The following is a 27,971-nucleotide window of genomic DNA, read 5'->3' on the forward strand; positions in this document are numbered from 1 at the left end:
TGATGCACCATTGGCTTTCTTGTCCACAAGGGCATGAATAATAGGCTAATCTGTTATGTTGTTAAGAGTAGTTGAGCACAAACAATGGGAACGATATGGGGCCATTAGTTAGGGGTGGGGTTTGGGGTGTAGAATAAGCGTGGAATATTATACTGGAATTAATCGTAATTACCACTCCTTGTACCATAAATATGCATGTATTCCTTCTATAAAGGGGGATGTTTACCTGCTTTTGGTGTGCAGGCTAGGAAGGTGCTATCCCCCCTGCACCAAGCCAGCCAAATAGAATGGACCTGCTCTACAACTACTTTGTGGTTACAGAGTTTGTTCTGCAAGTCAGTTTTGGCGAGCCAGCCAGGAGAACTCTTTGCTGGACCACAGGGCTGGTCAGACCAGGGGATGCTTCTGGCGCGCCCTGAAAACAATTTTTTTTTGAGAAGACTCAACACGTCCACATTCCCTGTGGGTCAGGGAAAGAGCTCCTGCGCAGACCAGGTATGTTTCAGGTACAGGGACCCATAAGACGTGAGGAGACGTCCTACGCGGGGTTGAAGGAGCGAGGGTGCTCCCCCCGAGGGTGGATCCACGGGTATAGGTTGGGTGATCATGATTGGCGTGGGAGTACAACCCTCGGGAGGAGGGTCCCACTTAGGGGGGTATCTTGAGAACCCCACAGGTAAAGCATGCAAGGTATCCTGAGAGTGAGGCCATAGTGCGCTCGGGAATGTAAGCTGTGTAACACTTTGGAAAGGTAGTAGCTACAAAAGTGTGTCAGATCCATGGTTTCGTTCTCCTGCGAGGGAGACAGCTGGAAACTGTCACTGAAGTGTTTAAAGTCAAGAGGGGTAGGCAAATGCCCAAACTGATTCTCTTTCTTTTTGTGATAGGAACTGTGTTTGTCATTGTTGTTATCTTTGTAATTGTTCAGTGTTTCTGTTATAAAAATATCGTTTGTGGAATTCCATTTATAATATAAGTGTTTTTGTTGCTGGGAACATTGATTATAGTTCTTGTCCAGGGAATTTGGTGTTCAGGGCAAGTAGGCAGATTCCATTATCCAGCAATGGAGACTTTATAAGCAGCTGTTATATAGTGTGAATGTTAAATACTGGATCCAAGGTGTGAGTGGTGTTAATGTGTGATCTGAGAGTAATTGGATGCTTGTTACACCCTGAAGATAATTGCAACCCTGTATTTGTTGTTAGAAGCTTAACCTGTAATACTGTCCAGGAATTACAGCAGAACATAGGAGTCTGGCGTTTCTGTTGGGGTTGTGAGCTGGGGTTTGAAGAGGAACACGTATCAGATCTAACTGATATACTGGCTACAAGGTGTGGACTTTTAGGAACAATAAAGAATCAATAAGATTTAATACAGGGGGAGCATGGGGAAAGGAAGTTCCCAGGCGAGCCCCACTTGGATGCATTTTGGCTCATTGGTGAGATATTGCCAGGGAGCTTGGGGGCACCCTGAGCAAGAAAATCTGGGAAAGACACAGACCAGGGAAGGCAAAGATGAGCAAGGTGTTACAGAGATGCCCTTACCAAGAAGAGAGGTGAGGGATATGAAAAAATTATAGAGAAACAGAGATAGCAAGGAAGGAAGGAAATTGGGAAGAACAAAAGCAGTTGTTACCATTGCTGCACTAGAACATGTCTCGGAGGTATCACCTTATGTGGCAACATAAGTGAGTGAAGTCACAAAGATTTCACTTAAGAGAGAAGGAATGTAGAAGAGCTGAAAGCGACAGATCTGAACAAGCAGCATCTCTCTGACATTATGAATGCATAATGCAAATTCATCTTCCATACTCAGTGCTGGACAAGAACATGGTCTACTGGCTACAGTCTGGATTGGATTTGAGACTCTGGCTCTTTTCCAAGCACTTCATAGTACCATGGAACGTCTTACCCTGGCTACTTTATTAATTTGAAAATAAATTCTTTACTTGAAAAATTGCACTTTAGTGTATGTCCAGTTCCCAGCTCAGAGGAATCAAGAGCTTTGGATGTCAATGTCCTACAAATGCAGACTGATCATGACATTTTTGCAACATAAATCTGGTTAAAGCAATATAGGGAGATTCAGAAAGTCTAACAATGTCTTCCCTGTGGTGGTCTGTTTGACAAACTTTATAAAAGACCAGATTAAAGAGTAAATAAACCTGCAGTCATGCGGGTAATTGCTAGAGCTGTTGCAGCAGATTCTGAGCTCATCATGAATGATGATGTCTTCTCATCTTACAGCATTTGCTCTGTCTACTAACAGATTAAAGCAATATCTAATTTGGAGAAAATGACCCTGGCTTTATGTTGAAGGTGGATTTGTCAGCCAAAACTAGGAGCCTCCATGTACTCAAAGAGAGAGTCTGACAAAGCTAGCAGCAGGATATTTGCTCTTTATATAGTATCCGCAACAGTGTTAGTGATGGTGAACAATCAGCCCCAGATAAGCTGCAGACATATCTCATTGAAAGTGGACCCAGAATAGTTAGGTCAAAGAAAGCTATAATTTTTGCACTCTGTAAATAGTGAGGGCATTTAAAGAGGCTACACTGTTCACTGCTAAACCTGTCTGGAACTGAAATAAAGTATGAGTCATTAAGTAGTTTCAGTGGGTGAGACAATGAGTAACGTGTTTCCTTGGATACACGAATGGACTTTCAGCAGGTAGGGGATGTGCTTCTTGTAAAAGAATGAGATGGTACGGCTTACACAGAGATGATTTCTTGTGTATGTTACAGTGGAAGACGAATAGACTTTAGCTAGCCAGATGCAGAATATAAAGCATGAAGAAAGCTTTTCTAGCCTTGGGAAGAAATTAGTTTAATGCATGTGCAAGCTGTGGCATAGCACTAGCCCTAGTGTCAGTAAAAGCAGCACTAACAATTTTGAGAGATATGGAAGTAAATTCAAACTCTTTCCTGAAGTGATTTGCAGACAACTCAAAGGCTGTCCAGTGATGGTGAAAGACAGCAACTTGGATCCCTTGCTAAATTATACTTTTCAAAAATGCATTTTAATTCTAAGCACATGCAAAGTCACTGATCTACAAGCTTCTAATGTATATATACTGTTGGGGAAACCTCTTATGGAAAGCTGTAACTCAAAAGAGTTAAATATCATAGAATCGTAGAATTGTTCAGGTTGGAAAAGATCTTCAAGATCATCAAGTCCAACCACAACCTAACCATACTACCCTACCTCTATCAACCCACTGCTAAATCACGTCCCTCAGCACCACATCCAAACGGCTTTTAAACACATCCAGGGATGGTCACTCAACCACCTCCCTGGGGAGCCTATTCCAGTGCTTAACAACCCTTTCTGTAAAGAGGTTTTTCCTGATATCCAACCTAAACTTACCCTGGCGCAACTTGAGGCCATTTCTGCTCATCCTGTCACCAGTATGAAGAAACCAACCCCGCTCTCACTGCAATCACCTTTCAGGTATTGGAAGAGAGCAATAAGGTCTCCCCTCAGCCTCCTCTTCCCCAGACTAAACAGTCAGAGTTCCTGTAGTCACTCATCATAGGGCATGTTCTCCAAGCCCTTTACAAGCCTTGTTGCCCTTCTTTGGACCTGCTCCATCTCAATGTCCTTTCTGTGTTGAGGTGCCCAAAACTGAACAAGAACTCAAGATCACTGCATGAGTGACATTCAGTGACATCACTGAAATCAAGATCACTGCATGAAAGTATTTCACCTGAGATACACCAGTGCTACATGGCAGCAAAAAGGGCTAATTGAAAAGGGCTCTATTATATTGCTGAGGTTAATACTAAACTACTCCAAAAAATAACATATCATCTGCATTTTTAATATAAAGCAGAAAAGGAGGAATAAATGATTTGAAGGAGGAAGGACACGAACTGTAGCTGGAGACCTACAGAATCCATTCTGACAAATTTTTCCTAAAAACTGATAAGTGACTTGATATAAATGCACCACAAGGAAACAATATCAGGTAATTTGATTGTTTCTTAATCTAGAATAGACTAGCATAACACAACCATGACAGGAAGCTAACGCTAAATGCATTGAAGTTAGACATAAGGTCTGTATTCCATGAAATGGTTTTTATATAAAATCCATTCACAGAGGAAAACAGAATGCAGGGCTTCTCCAGACCCTACAGTACACATATCTGTCTGCAGTGTGGGAAATTACCAGGTAATCCATTACGCTGCCCCTGAGATCTCTTGAGCCAAGTTCAGCAGAACAGTACTGCTAAAGGAGAGAGGGTGGGGTCCTGCTCTCCATCACATAGCCTCCAGTCTGATGCCTGAGCCTTGCAAGTGGGTGGTACATCAGATTAAAACCTAATAAGCATGATGAGAAACTATCTCCCTGCCTCCCACTCCTCTAAAGATTTTTGGGTTCTTCATTAATATTTAGCATATTTGTGTTTTTAGCAGATGTACTGAGTTAATGCTGTCAAATCTGGGCATTTCTGATCAAGGACACAACAGATTGCTGAAATATCTAAGATACCTAAAGGTCACAAAATACAGAAGATATTGAATTAGTTGTGCTGATGGTAGCAGCTCTGGATTTCCAGGGCTGGAGTAAAAGTATCAAAATTCTGCAGAAATCTGTTGAAAATCTTTAGACATGTTTTGGAGCTAGTCTTTTTCTTCTATAAATCTATGATAATAAATTGATTCTCAGATACATTATACAATATTCTGCATCTAGCATTAAAACCTAGTGATGCTTTTTGCATTACAAACAGGAATATTTTATGTATCTATTATTACACACTGTAATTCACACTTTTTATAATGTGCTGTTATTTTTGAGATTGCACCGGATCTCGGTCCTTGAACACAATCCGCAACAGGTTCCCTATTCCTGACAGTTCACTGACAAAGAAATAGAACCAGGAATCTGCATTAATAGAACTTCACAGAGAAAGATGATTTACAGCCCCCAGCAAGCTGGTTCAAAACCTCACTACTTGGTAAATATATCTGTCAGGAAGAATTTGTCATGTGCTGAGCTCTGACAGATTCAGTCTCTTAATCACAAGAGTTAATCAGAGGACTGCGTCTTGCATCTTGATTGAGGCTAGGTATGACTTAGCTGTTGACTAGAAGCTCATGCAGACAGGCTTTTGATTTAAAAAATGAAGAGAATCCAAGTGAAATTTGGAGATTAACTGCAGAAAAGGCCTCTTCCAGGTTTCAGAACCAACTTGCATATGGCTGTTCTTTATTGCTAAAAATTGGTACATTACTCTGTCCAAGGCAATGTTTTACTGGGCTATGTTTATTTTTTTCTGGGAACAAAAGAAGTCCAAATGACACCATAAATAGTTCATGTTTCTCAAGGGAAAATAGATGCCAAACAGACTTACCTCTCCGATTAACAGGATCCTTAGCTACATATGCAACATAGTCAGTTGTATCCTGAAAAAAAGTTTTCTACATTGAATGCCAAAAAATTTGCACAGATTAAATCGCATTATTGCAGTCCAGAGTACCTATTCCTGTGGGCAAGGGCTCAATATGAAATGCTTTGCCCTACAGTTACACACTACTTATTATGAATAAAAACACTTAAGGGTTTTGATATGATGATCTATTCCAGCATAACTTAAAAATCTCTTTCAAGGTCCTTGAAAATCAATTAAACAAATATAGTAGGATGTAGATAAGGCCTAATTTAAAGGGGCGCAGAAATTTCAAGTCCTCATCTTTCAAGTACCCAGAGAGTTTGTTTCAGAATACAAATAAGCAACTGGGTCTGTGACAGAAAGGGTAGGACCGATGGCCCTGCTCCTCAGAAATACTGAGCAGTGTATTTCATTCATGGGTAACAAGTGGGTGTATTTATATTATTGGCTACAATTACATATAGCACAGAGGTGATCAGCCATGGCTAGGCTGCCACAAGTAATTTCCCAGGACACTCTCCTTCTGCCAATGGGCAGTTCTTATCCATCCCCATTCCTACGTGCCAGGTGGATTTTCTGACGAGTGGGTTCACGTCCTCTTTTGTGATATTTTTTCTGCTCTCCTGTCACCTCCACACATTGCATATCTTCATGCTGATGAAGGAGAAAGGACAGTGCTCCCAGGAAATGTGAGGTCTGCTGGCACATCTGGAGAATGCCAGGTATCCCTGATGCAATTTGGAAGCTGTGGTTAAATCCAGCATTTCCTAACATGCCTGGCTAGTGATGTATATCTAAAACTAATTGAGACATATAGAATATATACTGATCCAATACTACTGACTATTATACCAAGATCTAATGTCATAACAAACATTAATATACAATTAAATGACAGATTTCTTTAACTTAGCTCTCTCTGGAACAAGCACGTATACACCCCTACCAAATCACAGCTACCTGTATATACACTTTCCTTCCTAAGGAGAGGATAGGGAAAATGGTGAAGTATATTTATGGTTTTGACGACAGATGGATAGTCATATCACCTAACGCACTATTGAAAGACACTCAGGCAACAGTGGCAATGACGTTGGTCTGTAAAAAAAAAAAAAAAAAAAAAAAAAAAAAAAAAAAAAAAAGCAGAAAAGAACAGACCAGCCCTAGCCCCTAGCATTTCTTCTAGTAATTTCTTAAGCACCCAGTGACATAGTGTCTGGGCAAAAACTTAAGCAGAAGTAATGATCATATTAGCTAGTAAGGGGAAAAGTAGCTGTGTCCATAATAGCAAAAAAATAGGGCCAAAACAAAGACCTGAGAGTAGTCTCACAGTTGCTTATATCTGCCTGCAGTGGTATCCCATGCAATGCCCCAAAACTGTGCAATGCCCTGAAACAGCACATGCTGGGCATCAATCCCAGGAGACCACTGGGAGGGAAGAGAGTAGATCTGCAGATGCAAATTGCATTGTGCTGTTTCGTTCTGGGGTCTTAAAGCAGACAAGTCATTTTGTTTACTAATACAGACATAGTTAATAGATATATCAGATAGATTTACCTCATAGCATTTCTGAGTGTGGGTATGAGAGAATGGAACTACCTACTCTTTATTTCTTCTAAAGTCTCTTCAGACACAAACTACGATGAATCAGTCTAAGAACAAGAGCTGAGCACATTTAAAAGTGAATGAATTATAAGGTTCTCATCAAAAGGGTATGCTTTCAGAGGAATCAGCTGGGCAGAAACTTAGGACTAGAGGGAATGGCTTCAAGCTGCACCAGGGAAGGTTCAGGCTGGATGTTAGGAAATACTACTTCTCTGAAAGGGTGGTCAGGCACTGGAATGGGCTGCCCGGAGAGGCAGGCCCGGAGACACCGACTCTGGTGGTGTTCAAAGAGTGTTTGGATGCTGTGTTGAGGGACATGGTTTAGCGAGAATCATTGGTGAATTGTGAATGATTGGACTGGATGATCCTGTGGGTCTTTTCCAACCTTAGCAATTCTATGATTCTATGATAAACTGCTGTCCTCAGGACCTCTGAGAGAATTACCTCTGAAATCTCAACAGGCAACACCAAAGCCAAATGTCTTGTCTAGAAGCCTGGAAACAGCCATCTGCAATGACTATAGATGAAAAATATTTGGTGTATTATAAGGAAGGACTAAAGATCACTAAACCAGATCTAGAACAAACACAGTTTTGGAAGTAAATTAAAAATGATTCTGAAATGGTTTGTAAAAGGATTTGATGGAAAGATTTTAATCTCTCATACATTGATTAAATCAGAAAAGGTCTGACTCATTACAAAGAGGAATATTGCAAATATGTATATGGTATCCAAATAGTTCTTCAAGACTGTGGGACACTTTTCGGGTGGATATATTTTCAGTAATGAAGGTAATTAACACTTAGAGAGTGGAAGGAAAGTTGCAAAGCTAATAGCTAGAAAAAATGTGTGGCAGAAAACCTGAGCAGAAAAAATGGATGCGTTGAGGAGTAGGGGCAAACTCACTTCTGAATAAACCAAACTTAAAAATTGAGTATAAGGGAAGCATTCCCTGAAGTAGTTCAGGCACAGATCTCGGCTTCTCATGTTTTGTGCAGTATGGCCTTTCACCCTACACATGAAATCTTATAGAATGAGATGAGTTTATGGACTGGGACTCAACTGTGGTTGGGGGACAGCGATCTTCAACCAAGTGGACATAATTAAAGGGCTGGCTGAAGTTTTGTCTGAATAACTCACAGATGGTTTAATAAAGCAGTACCTTAAATCACATCCCTAACATTTGCCTTCTCTCCTGTTCTCCTTTGGGACAAAGGAACCAGTTTTACGAAGTAGGTTTTTTTTTTTTTTTTTTTTTTTTTTTTTTTTTTTTTAATTTAAAGTTGTACCATATTGTAGCCCCCTGAGATGAGCCTGCACAGTATCTTTAGATAGTCACACCTACCCTCTCCCCCTCCAGAATGAGATCATATGAATGGTCATACTGAGAAAGTAATGTTACAATTTCACTGTCTCTAACAGGCTCTCTTACACCATACCATTCAGTTTCTCTGTTAGCTCACTGACTGTTCTCTTCACAACATTTGGGAGAGCTTGTTTACTCCAAATTCAGTCTCTGGTGCTGCTCTCCTCTTCTCTGGTAAATCACTCTATCAGTGGCAGTGTGCAACTTAGCATTTGGGATGGCAGATGGGGAGCAAAGAATCTTCTTATGGAGGCAGGGATTTGTGCTAATGACTCCTCTTCCCACTTCAGTAATTGTTCATTTACAGTATCCATTGCAATCTGTTGTATTTGAAAGCTGCTGTTAATCCATTTTTTGTTCCCCAAATTATTATGATATGGTGTCCTTTTCTCTTCTGGAACTTAACTGAGTTCAGCAGAGCTATTCAAAGATTGAAGTTTGCCCTTATGTTTACCAAGGATAGTGAAATGAGCAGAGGAAATGCCGCTAGTCTTCAACTTAACAGAGTTTAACTGAGAGAAGTAACTTACAAAGCAGGCTGTAAGTCACCTTACTTCTCCTCTATGACAGATAAATTGTGTATGATAATATGACAGAGAAAAAGTAGATTCATACAATTAGTCTAGGCTTAAAAGCTTTCATATCCTTAAGGTTATGAAGAAATCATTGTCCTGTTTTACAATTCTTTCACTTCCTTGTAAATGATAAATATTTTTAGAGCACATTTAATATGCCTTCGGATGGGCCATAAAGACAGGAGTTTGCCCTTCGATCTAAAATGAATCAAATGCATAGGTGTATCTGAAAACTTTGCAGAATTACAAAGAAAGATCTAGCTTTGTCTGAAAGCCAGTCTTCAAACTGCCTGTGTGTAATGAGTATACCTGAAGGCAGTACTTAACACATTCTTTTGATTGTATTCTTCAAGACAAGAAGAAAAAAACCTATACATATACCTGCTACGTAACTGTATATTACTGCAAAGAAGAGAAAATAAAAAACATTCAGGATGAAAATTCACACAATACCCATTTGCCCATCCTACTCTGAAAAATGGAGCTCCACTTATCAGTTTTTATATGAATGCTTGCAGCCCTTTGATACTTCTCCTTTCAGTCATTCAAAGAGCAGAATTTATGACTGCCTGACAGTAGTTTCCTTCAAAAAGAGTTTGATGGCAACAATCAAGAAGGATTCATGAAACAAGAAGCAGGAGCTACTGTGGTTGTATTTTTCTTTCAGAAAGCTATACAATAAATTTTGTCACACAGTTCTCAAGGCATTATCTATGTGGGAGAAAGCTTTAAATAAATGCTTACCGGATCACCTCCAGATGCAAAAGAGATAGATTGCATATGGTGATTTGCTATGATCTGTATCAAAAGATCAAAAGAATAAAGTGCAAGTCAGTACGATTTTTTTTTTTTTTTCACAGTTAACCCCTTCTCAGGGGTGAAAATCTGAAACCAAGATCAAAATAAACTGTTATATCTACAAAGGACTGCATGCGTAACATGAGAATGTAAACAAACTCAAGGATAAATGTATTCATTCTGATGTTCTTTGGAACCTGGCAGGACACAGCAAAATTATTAAATATTCTTAGAAATCCAGTAAATCATATAGAATTGTCATACAGAGTCCTCATGAGAATTTTTAATTTGCTAAAGTTCAGTTTCTTTATCACTGTTAATTATGAATGCAGCAAAGGGTCCTCTTCATCAAAATACTTTCCTGCTCATACCATGCTGGTGAAATCAATGACATCATGCCAACCTGCATACCAGCTCAAGTTCCTAACATTCCTTCCAATAGCTCTGTATCGTTTTATGTTGCAAACATAAATGTTTGCAATATGAAAATGGAATTTTCGATCTGGCTGCAATCTAGCATCATGATCAAAATTTCAGGCAATCTCCAGGGCTTTGAATTGACTAAATATGAATTGCTTATGTACAATTTGAACTAATAAGATATTTCTCAATGAAGAGATTAATTGTAGTGAACCTCTAATACAAGGATAACAGTTCTGCTGCATTGCTGACCTGAGGTTTAACTTATAAAATATTTTAATAATAAAATCATGTAAGAACCAAGAAAGAAAAGGTCATTTGAGAGAAAATTTATCTTGATCATTTTATTCATAGAACCCACACCAAAGTATTCTTCTGTTTTAGGGACAGGCCTCTTACTCAGCGCATCAGACATTTGGATCCCTTGCTTGGAGAGGGAACCATAAACTTAAGAAAACTTTTTTTTTTCTTTTTTTTGGGGGGGGGGGGAGGAGGGGGTAAGGGGATTGGGGAGGAGGAAGGAGTTGGGGAAGAAAGACTCAGTAAAAATATTCTGTGATGTCTTTTTTCACCCCAAATTTTAAAGATCTGAGCTAGCAACCATCCTTCCTTAAAAAGAAAACTTCACCAAGTCAGATAGAATCAACATAGAGAACTCAAAGTGCTTATTTCATTTAAAGAGCATTACCTTTTTAATGCTCCTCCTTTTCCACAGCAGCCTCAGAAAATGTCCTTAATTTTTAAGTTTTCAGTGCAGAACCACCACTCTATACTCAGCAGTGAAGATTTCCATATATTTTTTTCCATAAAAGAGGAAGTGAACTTAATAATAAAAATGAACTAATAGATAATTTCTGCACCTTTAGTATTGTGCGAACAACTCATTCTACATCATAAAAAAGAAAAAGTAAGATTGCTTCAAAAACATTTTTTCAAATTTTAAGGAAATGTAAAAGTGTTTGAAACTGTCAGTCCTGGACGGACTTTTTTTTTTTTTTCCCCTCCTTGAAATTCCATAGCTAAACATTTTAGTTTAGCTTGAGGCAGGGCTATTTTTTTCCCCAATAACAAAATATTGAAAGGAGTGTCAAATAGTCGGTATCTTGCCCTAATTTAAATGAAGCAATTTGCTCCTCTTGGCACATTGTTTGGAAAGACCTCAATCTGCACTTTAAACAAATAAAGCGAAACAAAAGAAAACAAAAAGGTTCCATATGCCTCTGCTTAGCATGGTCACAACATTCTGGTTCAGGGACATAAGCCACTGCTTGCCTGTCACCCAAGAGCTTGTAACATCCTTTTTTCTTTTGTTTCTGCTCCTCTGGGAAAAAGAGGCTATTACAGATGTCCACAGCCATATTCCTGGGTGAAGCCTCCAAGGGCAGAGCTGCTGTGCCATGCTTATTTTCAAATCAAATGCTTGGCACAAACAAGAAGCAATAGTCAAATGGGATCTCTGAGAAACCAGATGTTTCCCAGGCTGGGAGCATCCAGAACAAGAATGATGTGGGAGAAACATAAACAGTTTTGTCAACTCCTTTTTTTTTTGTTTGTTTTTCAGCTTACTGTTTATCACTTCATCACTCAGAGAAAAATCAAAGCATTTGGGAGAGGATCCTTTTCAGGGATATAACATTTAATTGCATTTCTACTCTGATGTCAGCTGAAAATGACCACTTTCAGGGTCTGGCACTTTTTTAATAGATGTAATATTTTATAAATAGATAAATAGATGTAATATAAATAGATCACATTCCTATGCTTCTGACTTTGGGCAACTGTCCTCATGAAAAACATTGCTTTATCTATTGCATAATAAGGCTCCAAAATACTGCAAGCAGCCATAACACTGCACTCACAGTCTCAGTGCTTGCTGTAGAAGATTACAATGCTTTTGAAATGGAGGACAAGAATGAGTCACTGAAAATATAATAATAAACAGCAGGTTTTTTAAACACACAGTGTGAATATTCCTTTTCTTCTATAATCCTGAGGCTCCTGAGGACAACAAAAATATTTTTCTTCCCTCTGGCTGTATCTGGGCAGAAGTATGTGGCTCCCAGCAAATAGCATAGCAGTGACTACTCAAGTCTGCCTGCTTTCTCTTTATATATACCCTGAGCAAGGATTTTTCTCATTCACAGACCACTGCAGTGATTCCCCAGTGTCTGTAGGGTACCTTCAGCACAGAGAAGAAGAAGAAATGGGCAGCCTGAAAAAGGCTGCTTTGTCTTTTGAAAAGACTGGCATTTCACTGCACTGCAAAATCCCTCTGGTTATAGTTTTAGCAGCACTTTAGAAACAGATTGCTTTCTAAGGCTCTAGATGGGAAGAATGAAAACAGAATTGGGGTTGCACATTCCGTCCTTTATAGTCACCTACTCCAGATGCATCCCTCTGAACAATTTGAATGCTTGTAATTGGGCCTAACAAGAACTCCTATAGCTAGTGAATGCCATTTCAAATTACAGGTCCCTTAAGAACAAAACCTCAAGCATGGTAAACAGAAAATCAAATCTGTGTTGAATGCTCCACCAAACTATGACTCCTAATACAATTTATTTTCTATTTTCATTCATCTTATTAACAATGTTGAGGAATAACACCTTGAGCCAGTACTTTGGTAGACTACAAATAACTGCACACTAGGCAGTTTGCCAAAAGTCTCACAAATTAGTATGGTACTTATACTCACCTGTTTCATATCAGGAGTCATAAGGTTTAAGCTTGTGGTAGAAATATTCAGCATTATGCTAATTCCTGCAAACTGAAGATTGCTCTTTCCCAAGATGCTGGACAGAACTTTGCTCGGTGGCTGTGGGGGGAAAAAGCACATTTTTGTTCTTTATACTTGGGCAACCTTTCTTGTACATAGGTTTAGCCCAAACAATAAAGGTTTCTAAAAAGTCGCTAACCTTTGAAAGATCACTTCATCGGAACAGCTGTTTTCCTCTGGAGATAGTATCTCATTTATACTATTACTACTATTAGTGATAACAGATTAGGTAGGTACACATTGGCCCCTGATCAAAGTGTAACCTAAGAAGTTACCTCGGAGCAGTTAGATAGTTCAAAAACTTCCCACCCCTGGTACCTCATACAGCTGCCTTGTCTGGGTAGACACAGCCTGAAAAGCAGGCTGCCCAGAAACAGCAGACCAAGCCATGCACTCACTGCAGATATACAGCTGCACATGCATGTTGGTAATGAGGTTATGAAAGCAGAGCAGTGACTGAAGGCAGTGTTCCTCTGCCACTGTATTTGTGATACAGTGCCTGCAAGGTTGGTAAGCTTTGTCTCTACCAGACTGGCCAATTTTGTACTCCTCCTTTAAAGCTTAAATTCATTGTTAACTTTTTCCTTTCTGTTTGATTGATTAAAAACACACTGATTACATATTACTTACATACAACATTGTGCTTCACTGGTGTAACATTCATCATGCTACAGAGACAGTGTTTTCACTAGAAGCTTCTTAAGAGAAGCTCTTTTAACTATTCTTATTTCTCTTTTAAACCCTTCCCAACTAATGCCTGAGGATCCCCACTTAACAGCGCCAATGTTCTCAAGAAGCCTCCTTAACCAAATTGGTAACCAGTAGAGGCAAAACCATGGAAGTTACACCCTGACAACAGAAAACTTGTCGTTAACATTTTGCTGATATTCTGTTGCTGGGCAAAATTTCTTCTCAACCAGCAGATTTATTTTAGGAACAGTACTTCTTTTCCACAACTGATAAGTGGCACTACTTCTAAACACAGTAATACAGCAAGGTGTCTCACTAAGCACCTGAGATTCTTATATTTTGCATGATATAATATTTTTTAAAAAGGCATTTTCCTCTTTGCCTTCGGGTTTAAAAACAAAGGCTGGAGAATCTAAAACTGCCAGTGAGATAGATTTCCTAGAGAATAGAAGAAAATCACAATTTCAATTCTGTCGTTTCCAATTATGCTGTCACAGATGTGGTTCCATTGCCTTATTTTGGGAATGTTCCCCATTGCAGAAGCAGAATTTCAGTCTCCCTGTTCTACAGGGACTGCACAGAATGCCAGACAGTGGCAAGCAGGCAGACCTCATCTTCACCTGCCTGTTCATCTGCATCCAGAAACACACACAAGTGCTAAAATTGATTTCATTCTGCACTCTCTCCCTGAGGCTTAGTGTTAAATCCCAACTTTGCTCATGGGCATGTAGAAGAGGATATGGTGGTGCAGGGACCATGCCAAGGCTTCCTCCATTCACTGTTTGCAGATCCTAATTCCTACCACACAAATAAGAATAAAAGTATAGTAATCAGTATGCTAGGCCAATGCTGCTCAGGGAAGAGCATGTGAAACAGGAAACTGCTGACACATTCTTTCAGTTTCCAGAAACAAGAAATTTTCTATGCTCCATAAACAGATCTAGTCACTTTGAAAATAATGTATACTTTTGGACTCTTCGATAGTTTCCATTATGGACTTTCACAATTCACTCATATTGAATGAAAAGGCATCCCATTTTGTTTGGTTTTAGGTTTTCACCTGCAAATCTACAAAAGAATACACGCACACAAAAATGGAGTTTTTACAGTAGGAACAAGCTGCAGTCCGTTTCTGAGATGTACTCCTACTTGAAGATTCCTGTAAAAGAAGACTCTGACAAAAAGAGTGAGAAGCAGCACACAGTGGGTAAAAAGAGCAAATACTTTAGTTAATGATCTGCAATTCTCAAAGCTGCTTTAAGTCTCCTGCCTGCTGTGCCTGGTCTCCTTGATGTTGAACTAAGAAAATACAGTCAGCTTCACTACAAGAAGGGAAAAATACCTTTCGTTTCTTGAAGGCTCCTTTGGCACCAGGCACAGCTTCACAAACACGACTGATTGCTTCCCTGAAGAGACAGAAAAAAGGTTTGTAGCAAATGAATATGTGGGTTTTTAATTTGTTCTTCTGAAATGCACTGGAAAAGACGGTATCTCTGCTCACATGTGAGGACAGTTAGTGATTCAGTGAGCTCTCCTCACCAATAACAGAGCCACTATTCAGATTTAGATTACTTGAGAGTAAAACAGAGGGCAGCAAACAGCCAGCAATAATGCAAAGAAGAATACTTTGAGAACTGCAAAGGATAAAAGTGTTTTCACACGCTATCAAAAAGACCTTTCATCACTTTAAATTAGAATATTTATTTTAATACTTTCTTCCATTTCTCATTCCTTTACATTATTAAGCCACGAGGAACCAGAACACAATACATGCATTCAATTAACATTGCTTTACAGCTTTACTTTAATACTTTCCTATAAAGCAAGGGTTAGTAACAATTCTTTACCTCACTACACACTTTTCCAGACACAGCAAAACCACTTTTCTGGCATTAGATAATATCAGAAACCTGCAATATTCTTGGTAACCTGCCTGGTGTATAAAGTATGTTTTGACACAATTTTATTGATAATGTGTTCAATATGAGCTAAGTAATTTATTTGTGACCCTATTTTTGCTATTGTAATCAAAACTAGATCCCTGAACATTTCTCCTCAGTTTTCTTCATTCTTCGCACCATATACATTAAGTGAAAGAAAATCATGTTGAAAATGAATTTGAATGAGGAGAGTAACCATGTAGTAGTAATTTTTTTTTTTTTTTTCAAATTGTACAGCAACAACAAATCTTTAAGATACTTTCAGTACTTAACAACTGATTACAAAAATGATCAGTTGTCTGGCTGGTGTTTAAAATGTGCTACTGTGCATATCCAGACATTCCTGTGACAATTATCGACAGTGCTAACTGTACTATTAATAGACCTGCCCCACTGACACTGCAATACAGAATTGTTGCATGGAGTTCAGTAAAGTTGACTGCAAAAGTTGCTTATTTAAATATAAAACAGCTCATTGTTTTTAGACCTAAAATCTTGCAAACAGTATATTTTATGCAAAAAAAAAAATATATATATATATAGAGAGAGAGAGAGAGAGAGAATGAAATACAATTAACTGTGAGATAAAGAACAGTCAAAATACTCAAAGCATAGAAACAGTCTTGATAAGAATATATATTATTTTAATTTTGTGCCATATGCAGGATGTTATATTTCAACAACACATTAAGTGAATGCATAGGCTCAACAAGAGAGTCTGGAGAGTAACATCATATATGTTTCAGCATTCAATATGTAATAGCTCAGCAAATGTCACAGATTTATCCATACGTACTTAGTAATTACTATATAGTTGTGCCTGGGCTGGTTTTACTTAGGGCAGGCCCAAAGTTTGAGTCATCTGAAAGAACTGCACGCTTTTTTGGGAGGAGAGTAAGGGTGTAACAGGTCTTGCAGCAGGTTTAAAATCCTGCCATTCTGAAGCAAGATTTAATGAAACAAATAATCAAAAACTTTCAGGTCCTTTCTTCGGGTCTAGAGGAGAGCTTGTTTGTTCCCAAACTCGTCTTTTTCTCTCTTTTTTTTTTCTCCCAGCTACATCTGCTCATCTAATAAAATTGCCTCCCACTACAGACTCTGCCTTGTCTATGTCCTCATACCATCACGGCTACAATAGCACTCCATTTCACAGTACGGTGCTTGTTCTCACGTTCAACACAGCACTTCTTTGAACCCAAACAAATATTTTAGTTAAAGTAGATACTAAATTTTCTCACATAGAAGGTAAAAAAGAATTTGTTTAAATAAGCAGCTCTGATATGTCTTAGAAATAGAGCACAGCAAGCATCACAAATGCTTATTGCCATGAGATATTCAGACGTAGGTTACTTCTGAAAATGTAATGACGTAAAATAAATTTTCATCTTCTCCACCAGAAAATATTTTCTTAGCATTATAGGAAACCAGCAGACATTACTTTATACAGAGGCCTCTATCTTGTTAGTGAACTCAGCACTGTGGTTTTCCATCTCCTTCTTGTACTGAACTGAGCCCTTTGAAAGCAGTGTGGCAGGAAGCCCAAGAATCTCAGACCCACACCTCATCCTTCCTCCACTGCAAACTGTTGCCACAGATGCACCACCAGAACTTCATCCTCTTTGTCCCCATCTCTACTGTTACTAGTGGCACAATGGACATATTAAGATCCCTCATAGGTTTTACCTATTACAAAAAAGCCTTGCATTTTAGATTTGAAGTGTGCTTGATGGATAAATTTGTCCATAATTTCCTTTCTCTTCCTATTGCCTCCCTCATCTTCTGTCTCTTGCAGCAATGTGAAGTGAGCAGGAAGAAAAGGAATTTTTCTGGTCATTTTCTGGCCTGACCAGAATTGTTTACAGGTATGTAGTTTTTCTGGTGCAGGGTTGGGGATTGTAATATTTCTGGTACTGCCTTTTGTGCCTGGCATCTCCAGGTTACCAGGCATAAAGCACGTAACTCAACAGATTGATCTGACTCAAGGACCCTGTTGATCAAAACCATGGCTTGAGTGTGCGACAGAAAATGAACCAGCCCAAGAGGGGTTGGGGATAGCAGGGCAGCCTTGGTTTCTGTGGACCCACTGGGAGAGCACAGAACAGCTGAAAAGCCAGGGAACACATCCTCCTATTCAATAACAAAGAACTATAGATTTTTCTGTAACAGTCCTTCCTTTCAATAAAATACCTCACTTCTACTGAACTCAATGTTCCCAAATGTGTGAATGCTGGAAGTGAAAGGAAGACCTGGGAAAGGTAACAACACATTGAGATGCATGTCAGGTAAGCATGTCATTTGAACTGAAATTTGACAATTTGTTTAAAGTCCATTTTTAAAAACACTGTGAATACTAAATCTACTCAAGCAATTGCAAGGTATAAGATAATGCTTTTGGTGAAAACACTGGGAACTTCAGAAAATATATTATTAAAGAAATTGCCTAGGTTAGATCAGTGCAGTCTGGCAACAGTCCTTTATGTACCTATAACAAAAGGTTCTGTACCCTTCTGCCAGGGTGTTGAGAAACATTACAGAAGGAGGTGATGAAAGCAAGAAGAAAAAGGGCAGGTGAATATCTGCCACCACATAGATATGCACTTTTTTTCTTGGGGAAAGGTTCCTGAATCTCTGTTCAGAATATTCTAAATAATCTTTTGGGGTCTTTACACTAATAGTAATCTAAAGACATCTTAAAGACCTTCTTTTAGCTTACATTGCCAGGCAGTACAGCGGAGACACTGTTTCTCTTTTAAGCTTAATAGATTTGCAAATGCCTAGCATAAGTACCTGAGCCACAAATCATACCCAGAAATAGAAACAGCTGCGAGGCTGAGAGTGCAATTATCTGACTTGTGTATAGAATGCAAAAGCAGAAGTTCTGGATGCCTTTGCAAGGTTGAACAGTTGCATAGAATGCAAAAGTTGGATGTGAATTGACTTTCTTTCTGGTAGGAGTTATTTGACATAGGCAGACATTACACCTTTCTACGCCACATGCCGTTTTAATCACTGGGCAGAGACTAACACCAGTGTTAAATTATCCTGATATCTTCTAAAATTAGCTACTGTGCTGTCTACATGAGGAACCACACTCTGAGTTCCAAATCTGTCCAAGGGTATTTACTATTCTGCAGATGGTCATACTTTGGAGCCATTTTCTTGGCACAAAACTTGTGCATTTTGAAAATAGTCTCAGCATGAAAATATATCTGGTGAAAAATTACCAGTGTGCGTTTCCTCAGACTGACATATTCTACCTTGAAATGACTTGATATCTCTCTCAGAAAAAAAAGGAAAAAAAAGACATATTATACTGCTATTTTGTTTCATTAAAAAGGCTAATGCCCTGATATTTTTCATTGTTTTAGTAATATTTTTCTCTGACAGTCATACAAAGTAGCCCACTCAGGAAACTCAAATCTATTCCTCTATCAAGTATCAAACACCACCATAGGAAAATACCCTCCTTCCCTATGAACTAAATGATTTTTTTTTTTTGGTTGCGATGCTGGACTTCATTGTTGCTGTTTATAATTAATACAATTTAATTGAGTAAAAAAAAAAAAGATGACAAAATTCTGGAAGTTGTATTTCAGGGAAATGACAGCACATAAAATTGCACAGATTTTTTCAACATATTCGGAAGAAGAATAGCCACCTCCAGAATTAAGACTAGCAACTTTGACTGGTTTTTAGTCTGAAATATTTTTTATGACTAGATTAATAAACTACCAATATTCTCTCATTAATATCTAGAATTTTTTAATTCCCAGCTTTATCATTGCCACCTCCAAAGGCTAGGGCTTCACATGTTTAAAATTAGACATCAAAAGATGGGACTTTTTTAATGCAACCATGACACATCTTGGAGAACTATACATAAGGCCCCCAGTCTTCACAGTGTTAAATTCCTGCCAATCTTCTTTTAATAGTTTATAAATCAGATATGCCAATATCTGTTGAGGAGAAACAAAGCTATGCTAAATATAAAAATATCTCACTTCTGGAAGAAAAAGAAACAGAGAGCAAAGAGCATTCTCAGAAATCTGTTTAATAATTGAAATATTACTTGTTTGTTTGCAAAACAGGTAAAATGACTGAGTGCTGCCTGAAGTAGCATAGGGGACATGTGCAGTCTCTGAAGACTAGACCAAGGCATTACAGTTTACAGAACTTTAAATTCCAACAGACAAATTGATAGGTGATGTAAGGCTGAAAAAGCAGCTAATGAAAAGAGTGGAGGATACAAAACACAGAGCAGGGTTCAGGCACAGGGTGTATGCCACAGCTCATAGTGTGGGGGGCAGCCAGTGGGGATCTACAGGATACAAGTGCCGCTCTGATGTGTCACTGGTCAATGGGCGCACAAAGGCAGGAGGATCTGGTTGAGTGAGACCAGGCTGGACAGACAGCTGTAGTCAACTGGTAGAACAAGCAGCAAGCAATTTGCCCTTCTCTTCGCCTCAATATGTTTCTTGAAATTGAGTGTTTTTACCTATAGAAAATCCATGATGAGAAAATGAAAGGAAGCTGGCCAAATTCATTTTTATTACACTGGATAAAATTCATACGATAGTAAGGATGTCTTTAGCAACCACTAGAGCACAGAATGCCACTAGGTACACAGCATGCAACCTATCCAGTGGTAATTCAGACAGGGCAACATGGCTGTTATTTTAGTTCACCTACATCTTCATTGTGCAACTAAGATTAATTTGCTAACATAAGCTTTATATGGTTTTAATGTCAAAAAAGCCCCAGTATGTTATCCATCCATTTGCTTTATAACATCATATGTAATCTAACATTAAGGGACATTTGAGGCAATTTAAATGCAATCTTTATCTTCTTCTATCACATACATGTTTCAGAAACTTGCTCTGTTCTATTCATCACTAGCAGAGATATTAAACTGCTTGTGACAATATCTTTGTAAGACAGTGGTTCTGAACAATGCCCTGGTTTTTAGAAAGGCACAGTGCTCATCTCTTCACTCTGCATGCATACACAGTAAGCTCAGCGCTTAGAAAACTGGAGCAACCATTGTGATTTTTTAACTTACAGTTATGCCAAATGTATGTTACCAGCAGGTGACACCAAAAAGGCTGCTGAGCATATAGTCATATATAAGCAATTGAACATTGTTTTGTCTTTGATAATCTTGGTTCAATATCTGGGGTACCTTTCAAAGAGGAAATCCCTCAAAATAGTTTACAGCTTTGGGAACATAAAGTAGAGGTATAAAAAACCTTGATTTTGAATGCATACCTACAAAAACCTTTCCTTTTGCACAACCCCCCATCTGTCAAGAATAAGATCAAAAAAGAGAGGAAAAAATAAAAAAGAGAAAAAAAAAAAGAAAAAAAAGAGAAAAAAAAAAAGAAGAAGAAAGAGAGAAAGATGTACTTGGAGGCTTGAACTGTTAGATAGCTCCAATCCTTTCACTTCTTTTGTGATCTCCAGGCTTTCTTCCATTCAACCTGACCTCTAGCTGTTTATTCTGGTAGTTGTCAGGGAGATGGACAGGATCTAAACCAGGATCACAATAACCTCCAGACTGTGTTCAGCCTCAGGTCATTTATTATAGCATTCTCTCAAAAAGCAGCCTGTAGCAGACATTTCAAAGGAAGGCACAGTAAACCTTACAAAAATAAAATGAAAAATTTGGTCTAAAATTTTTTTCCTTTACTTCTAATTGGTCTAACATCTAAAACAGGTCTTTGGAAATAAAAAAAAGGAGTCTTGGAAGATTTCTATTAGAATATAAACATTCTAACACCGTGTTCTCATGCAATCATGCAGTCTTATGAGATTTATGACATTTTACAAATATACAACATGTATCTGCCTAAAAAGTCTACCTGATGTTGATGAGCTGTCTAGTATGACAAGACACGTAACATAAAAGGCATAAATTTCTCTGTGTTTGAAGCCTGTGACCTGTGTTTGAACCTGTGACCACTTGGTGCCATTAACAGAATTTGAGAGTATGTTAAGACACCCTGCTATAACTGTAACTGCTTCCTTGAACGTTTAGCTTCAGATTCTCCGGCTTTCCAGTCATCTGAGAGGCTCTTTTCTTCCTCGTGAAGGCAAGTGGAGACAGAGAGCTCCATTAATTACTCTCACTCAGGCTTTGCATTGCCATGTATCAATCAAATGAATCCAAAAACCAGTTAACATTTTTCCCCACAAATAACACATCAGAAGGAAAGATCTCAATATTAGGCATATAGAACCCTTTTTACTCTAGTCTGCTTCGGTGCTACTGACAGCTAAACAAGCAAATGTAAATTTTTCTGCCATATTCAACCACTTCAGCCATCACTGCCTCACCTAATGGCCTGTTGTCTAAATTATAAGGGTGACTCCGCCCACCTCCAGGAGTCCTGCTTCCTGGTAAAGCAGCAATGGCCAGCAACCTTCCTTCCCAGGGCTTTGACCCCAAGGTAAGTGTGCCCACGGAAAGAGGAGCAGTGTTGTTCCCAGCCCTGCCCTGTGGAGCCATGTGCCTGGGGTGCTGTGCTCTGTGTTCTCCCACACAGCAGAAAGCAGGGGCAGACGACATGCACCTTCTACACCAGAGGGCTTGATACCGAGAAAGCTGAGCTCAAAACTCTCTGAAGATGATACACGGTACCTCTTGTCATCTGAAATCCGGGAAGAAGACTCTCTAATTCCTGTGTGGTGTTAGAAAGTGGCATTCCTTTATTCCTCACAATGTGCATTGGGTGACTTGACAAGTAAGCCCACACTCTCAGTGTTCAAGTTCTATATTTATACAGTTAAGACATACATATGCAGTACTTTGGCATACATATTCACTCTTTTTCAAGGTTTCATAGATATGTCCTAATGTCCCTTTGGGCATGCTAAGTGGTATTCAGGGTGGCCAAGTGCCCACCTACTTCTTCCCTTTTTTCACCATCAGCTTCATCACTGAACCCTTTGACTCACTTTCATTCACTTTTTCCCAGTTTGGAAGATTTCCACTGCTTATTAGGCCACAGTGAACCACTTTTTAAAAACAATGTATGTGGAACCTGAGGAAAATGTCCCTGCATGTTTTGAGGCAAAAGATTGAAGTTTTCTATTGTGACTCCAGTCCTCCTCATAAGGCAAAATCATTGAGGCAGGAGATAAAAGTATTCTAATATGTCCCCAGTGCAAAATTATTGAGGAAAAAACAAGACTGTTCACCCACTAAAGCTGAAATGGAAAGTTTAGAACTAGCACTTATGGATTCCTTTTGCTAAACTAATATATTGATTCTTAAACTCGTGTACTAATCCCTATTGTTAAGCAAATCAACCTATATCACTATCCATCCTCTGAAAACACAGTGGAAGCATCTTCCTTTCCAGTGCCTTCAGTCATTTTTCAGTGATGCTGGTTTAAACCGTATTTCTGAAAGAACACAAATATGTTTGAAGGAAACATTTTACTAACCGGATTTTATTCATGTGGTTTAGCATTGAACTCGAAACCAACTCAGAAATATGGATTTGCATTCTCTCCCCTTCAAGAGGTTGGGATATTGTCATCAGTGAGTTTGATTTTCACTCTTAATGAAGATGGGTTCAGGCCTCAGATATGTAGAGGAATCTCTTTCAAATTATTCAGCATGGCATAGCTACAGAGAGTATGGATTTGGGTTCAGTGCTGGTATGAAATACTTCATTCCCCTGATCTACTTGTTATTAACACTGCATGCAATTTATTTGGTACGCCTACGATACGGTAGGTATCAGTGAACACTCAGCTTTGTAGCCCAGATACTGTTGTACAGTAAACAGTGCATGCAACATTATTCTAATTCAATCCAGTGCATAACTACACTTATACAACAAGCAGTGAAGACTCATTATACTATAACAGATTTAATAGTAAGCTTACAAATACTAGATGAGTTGCAAACTCCTTACCTGATCTTTGCTTTATAAAAAGCCCGAGGGAACAAATGGTGGGGTCACAAAAGCTCAGAGGCACAATGCACCTTTCTCTCTTGATGGTGATAGGTTTCAGATGAATGACTTCTTGACATCTGCAGTTAGCTGAGCATTTTTGCCTTTAAGTCCTCTTTTTCCTCCTCTAAGTTTAAAATTAAATGCTTCTGTTCATCTTGTATCTTAATAAAGTCATCTTGACCTCACAAGCGTTACAAGAATTGCCACCTGATTATTAATGATGCACCATGCAGATTCAGATGACTTTTATTTTTCAATAGGTTAAACTGCTGACTCTTGGCTTGCACTTCCATTTATTTGCTCAAAAGTACACAACATTATATTAATTATAGAAAATAATAAATGCAGTACAACTTGTTAGTACACTATTCAAGCTTTCTCATAATTAAAGAAGCTTGAAACTTCAAATATACAATGATAAAGGAAAAAATTCTCTTATAAGTTGTACAGAGCTGTTCATTTTTACAAGATTCAAAATTAGGATGACCAGTATGTGAGCATGTGAGTGCCTGGAGTGGCACAAGAGAAATAAGGCTGCATTCCTTGCCCTCTCCCCCCCCCCCCCCCCCCCCCCAATTCTCCAGGCCATTGCTAGAAGAGATGAGTCAACCCCCCTTGACATCCCTCCCTGTAGTGCCTGTCATTGCCTTTGTTCACTCTACACCCCCTTACCTAGTTCATAATTAAGCAAATGCCATTCTGAAACAATTCTAAAGAAATATGTTCCATGTCAATTCCCTCCTTTTCTATAATCTAGCAATCTTCATGTCACTAGATGATACCATTCTCTCCTAAGGATTTATGAAAATACACCCCGCTTTCCATCTTCTGGCGTACCTCACGCTGTTTCCATGTCTCATAATTTCCACTTGGTTGCTTAGACATACACAAGAAACAACGTAACATATGAATATTCCAAGAAAGAGTAGGACTACACAAGCTGTGAAGAGTTGCTTTAGCCAGGCAAAGTTTGGTAACCAAATGGTTAATTTGTTCCACAGTTCTGTAAATCTGAATGAAGTATCATAGTTGTATACTGAATTCAGGTCCTTTTTTCCTATTGTTGCAATTTTATTTGCACACCTATGCATACCTCCTGCACCACCCCATAGTGTCCAACTGGTGCATGGAATCCCATACTGAGGGAGTTCCATTCCTCTATCTCTTGGCAAGGCTGTACATATCAACACATCAGTGAGGTTTAGGGTAGCCACTACTCCTTTAGTGATGTTTAAATAGGTATTTTCATGCCAGGCTAAAGAAAGTCTTATGTAATACTTGCAACCTATAAAACACATTCTAAACATGCTGTCTCTTAATCCTTAGCTTCAGCAGTCCAGCCTTCTTAATAGTCCACTGAGGTTGAGATGTCTTCTTAACTTGCGTGTAGTGGATCCACGATGCTTGCTCTTTTATCTTCACTATATATATGATGTTCTGGAACCCCAAATCTTGGAATTATCTCTTGTAACAGTATTTTAGTTACTTCCTGCACTTTGTTGGTCCTGCAAGGGAAAGCCTCTGGCCAACCTGAAAAGATGTCTGTCTTGGGTGTTCAGAGAAATCAATTTGCCACTGTTGCCCAGGAAAAGTTCCCTCCCCTATTTGCCCCAACAGGACCCTGGGGCCTGTTCTGGGATTAAACAAATTTCACACTGCTGTGTTACCTGTTTAATGGTGGTGTATAAATTCTGAGCAACAATCCGTTGGCTCAGGTATTTATACAGGGCCTCGACTCCCCAGTGAGTTTTCCTGTGCACAGCCATGATTATGGCCCATAACAGGGAGGCGCACTCTAATCCATTCTCCTTCTCCTACCTGCCCTCCTAAGTCCTTTATCAATTTTTGGTCCTCTCTTGAATGTCTTGGTCTACCTTTAGTTTGAATTTTACTGCCTGAAACCAAAGCCTGTAATTCTATGTCCTCCGTTTCTGCCACTCTTTTTGCTTTGCCCACTTCTTTGGTTGTTTCTCCCTTCTGGTGGAGACAGAACAACACATGATAGCCACCTTCTCAGGTAGTTGTACTGCTTCTTGTGTAACTGCTACTGTTCTTCCCAATTTCTTTCTTTCATTACAATCCCTGTTTCTTTGTACTCTCCAAGCGCCCTCAATTAGTTTATCCAGGTCCCGTATTTTGCTTCCTTTAATCTGTATATCATCGGGAGAAAATAAAGACATTCTTGCTCTGATTAGTGAAAGACCTTGAGAGATGTAAACAAGTTCAGCAGACACAGAGGGAGAAAACTGAAAGACTGTAACTATTTATATCAGACAGTACCTCTTGACATAATCGCGAGACTTCCAGCCTGTACACCTTGTATGGGTTTGAGCAGATGCTATAAAGGTCAAGCTGACTGGTGGCAGGCCCTGCCGAACCTGAGGTGGCTGACAGAGGTGAGTGGCAAGGAACCATAGGTCCATGTGTGACAAAGAAGCAGAAGGCAGATTGCCAAATGATGGAAGACCCCATCAATTACATATGGAATCTGCTTTACGTTGTCCTGGCCAGAAATGGGGGAGACAGCCTGCGCAGAAGGAGATGAGCAACAACACCGAGCTGCATTTCCGGCAGGAATGGTTCCATAGCAAGCTGGGAGCAGGGGGCAGTGGGTGGCACTGCTGAGTGGCTGTTGATGGAGTACTGCACTGAAATGGGGGTCCCTGATGTCTCCCTCTTCATCAGGGAGAGTGAGACATTTGCTGGGGACTATGTTCTGTCCTTCTGGCGCAATGAGAAAGTGTAGCATTGCCGCATCCTTTGGCTGCAGGATGCCAGCATCCCCAAGTTCTTCCTGACCGACGACCTGGTGTTTGACAGCCTCTTCGATCACATCACCCATTACCAGGAGATGCCTCTGAGGTACAACAGGTTTGAGATGAGGCTGACAGAGCCAGTGCCGCAGTCCAACACAACAGCAAAAACTGGTACCACATCAACCTCACCAGTACCCAAGCTGAGCTGGTGCTGAGGTGGGTGCTGCTGGTTGGCACAAGAGGGACGAGTGAAGCTCCAGCACCATCTCCTTCAGGGCAGGATGGAAGATCCAGCACTGCCACATGCAGCTGGAGAGTCACGTTTAATAACGCACTTGACCAAGTGCATGTTGCTCAAGTTGATCACATGCAATAAAAGTCTTTGTACTGCACTAACGACGGAGTCCGTGTCTAATTGCCACAGTTAAACCTTGCTCTTATTTCCCTTCCTCAACCTGTGTGAGGACCTTTGGATAGGACTTCAAAAGGGCATAGAGGGGTTTTACCAGTATTCCATAGTTGTATATTCATAGGCGGCACCACCTCGTCATCCCTAGGAAAGTCTGGAGCTCCTTAGCTGTTTGAAGTTCCAGAGTTTGGCAAGTTGCTTCCTTCCTTGTTGTTCCTGGAGTTCAGGATCCAGCAGCAATTTCATAACCCAGATAGGTTACTTGTGGCTGGGTTTTCTGTGGAGAAACTTGATAGCCATTAAATCCAAGAAAGTTTAGTTGACTAATTGTCCTTGCTATGCCTATCTCCTTTGTTTCAGTAGCTATCAGAAGGTCATTCACGTACTGTAACAGGGTTCCTTGTCTCAGGGCCTTACTCATTGCTCCAGGTCTTTGGCAAGTTGGTTCCCAAAAAGAGTGGGACTAATTTTGAACCCTTAGGGAATCGGGATTCTCCCACTCAAAGGCAAACATTAGCTGACTTTCAGGACTCAACGGTAGACAAAAGAAGGCATCTTTTAGGTCCAGAACGGTAAACCATGACGATTCCCCTGATAATTTAGTAAGCAGCGTATGTGGTTTGCTACCAATGGGTATAAATCCTCCACTATTCTATTGATAGCCTTTAAATCTTGTACTATCCGTTAACTCTTGTCTGGTTTTCCAACCAGAAGGATGGGTGTGTTATATTTTGACTCACACACCACTAACAACCCAAATTTCTGAAAATGGTCAATTATTGGTTGGATTCTTTTCCTATCTTCAAATTTGAGGGGGTACTGTTTAATCCAAACCGGCTGAGCTCCCTGCTTTATTCCAATTGCTATTGGTACTGCATTCTTAGCCCTACCTGAGGTTTCTACTGCCCATACCCCAGAACAAACTTGATCACCTACTTCGCCTGGGATCCAGGTCCCTGCAGGGGTAGTGATCAATGCTAAACTAAGCATGTGTATTAACTGATCTTCTTTTACCTTAATATTCCAATTTTCCTTCCCTAAACTTTATTTCAGCTTCCAGTTGTTCTAGTAGATCTCGCCCTAGTAAAGGCTTTGGTGAATTTGGCATGTACAAAATTTGTGTATCCTTACCTGTTTACCTATACTAAATTGTAAAGGCTTAAGAAAGTAAGCCTTCTCACCTTGGCCAGTGGCTTCCCTTATGGTTACTTACTGGAGTTAGAGAAGTATTTAACACCAAATAAGTTGTTCCAGTATCTACTAAAAATTCCA

General features: G+C 39.5%; 1 protein-coding gene across 5 annotated transcripts in view; it reads right to left on the minus strand.

Annotated features, from left to right (window-relative positions):
* The window catches only part of SHC3 (SHC adaptor protein 3), a 103,963-nt gene that overhangs the window by 14,555 nt on the left and 61,437 nt on the right, over positions 1 to 27,971 (minus strand). For all 5 annotated transcript variants that reach the window (XM_046905840.1, XM_025145195.3, XM_040656351.2 and 2 more), the window contains 4 exons: positions 14,970 to 15,033; positions 12,857 to 12,976; positions 9,688 to 9,741; positions 5,359 to 5,410 (listed from right to left, as the gene is read on the minus strand). In XM_046905840.1, the coding sequence (XP_046761796.1) occupies positions 5,359 to 5,410; positions 9,688 to 9,741; positions 12,857 to 12,976; positions 14,970 to 15,033 (290 nt within the window). The remainder of the gene's footprint in view (positions 1 to 5,358; positions 5,411 to 9,687; positions 9,742 to 12,856; positions 12,977 to 14,969; positions 15,034 to 27,971) is intronic.

Source organism: Gallus gallus, chromosome Z (genome assembly GCF_016699485.2).
Source record: "Gallus gallus isolate bGalGal1 chromosome Z, bGalGal1.mat.broiler.GRCg7b, whole genome shotgun sequence".
Classification (NCBI taxonomy): domain Eukaryota; kingdom Metazoa; phylum Chordata; class Aves; order Galliformes; family Phasianidae; genus Gallus; species Gallus gallus.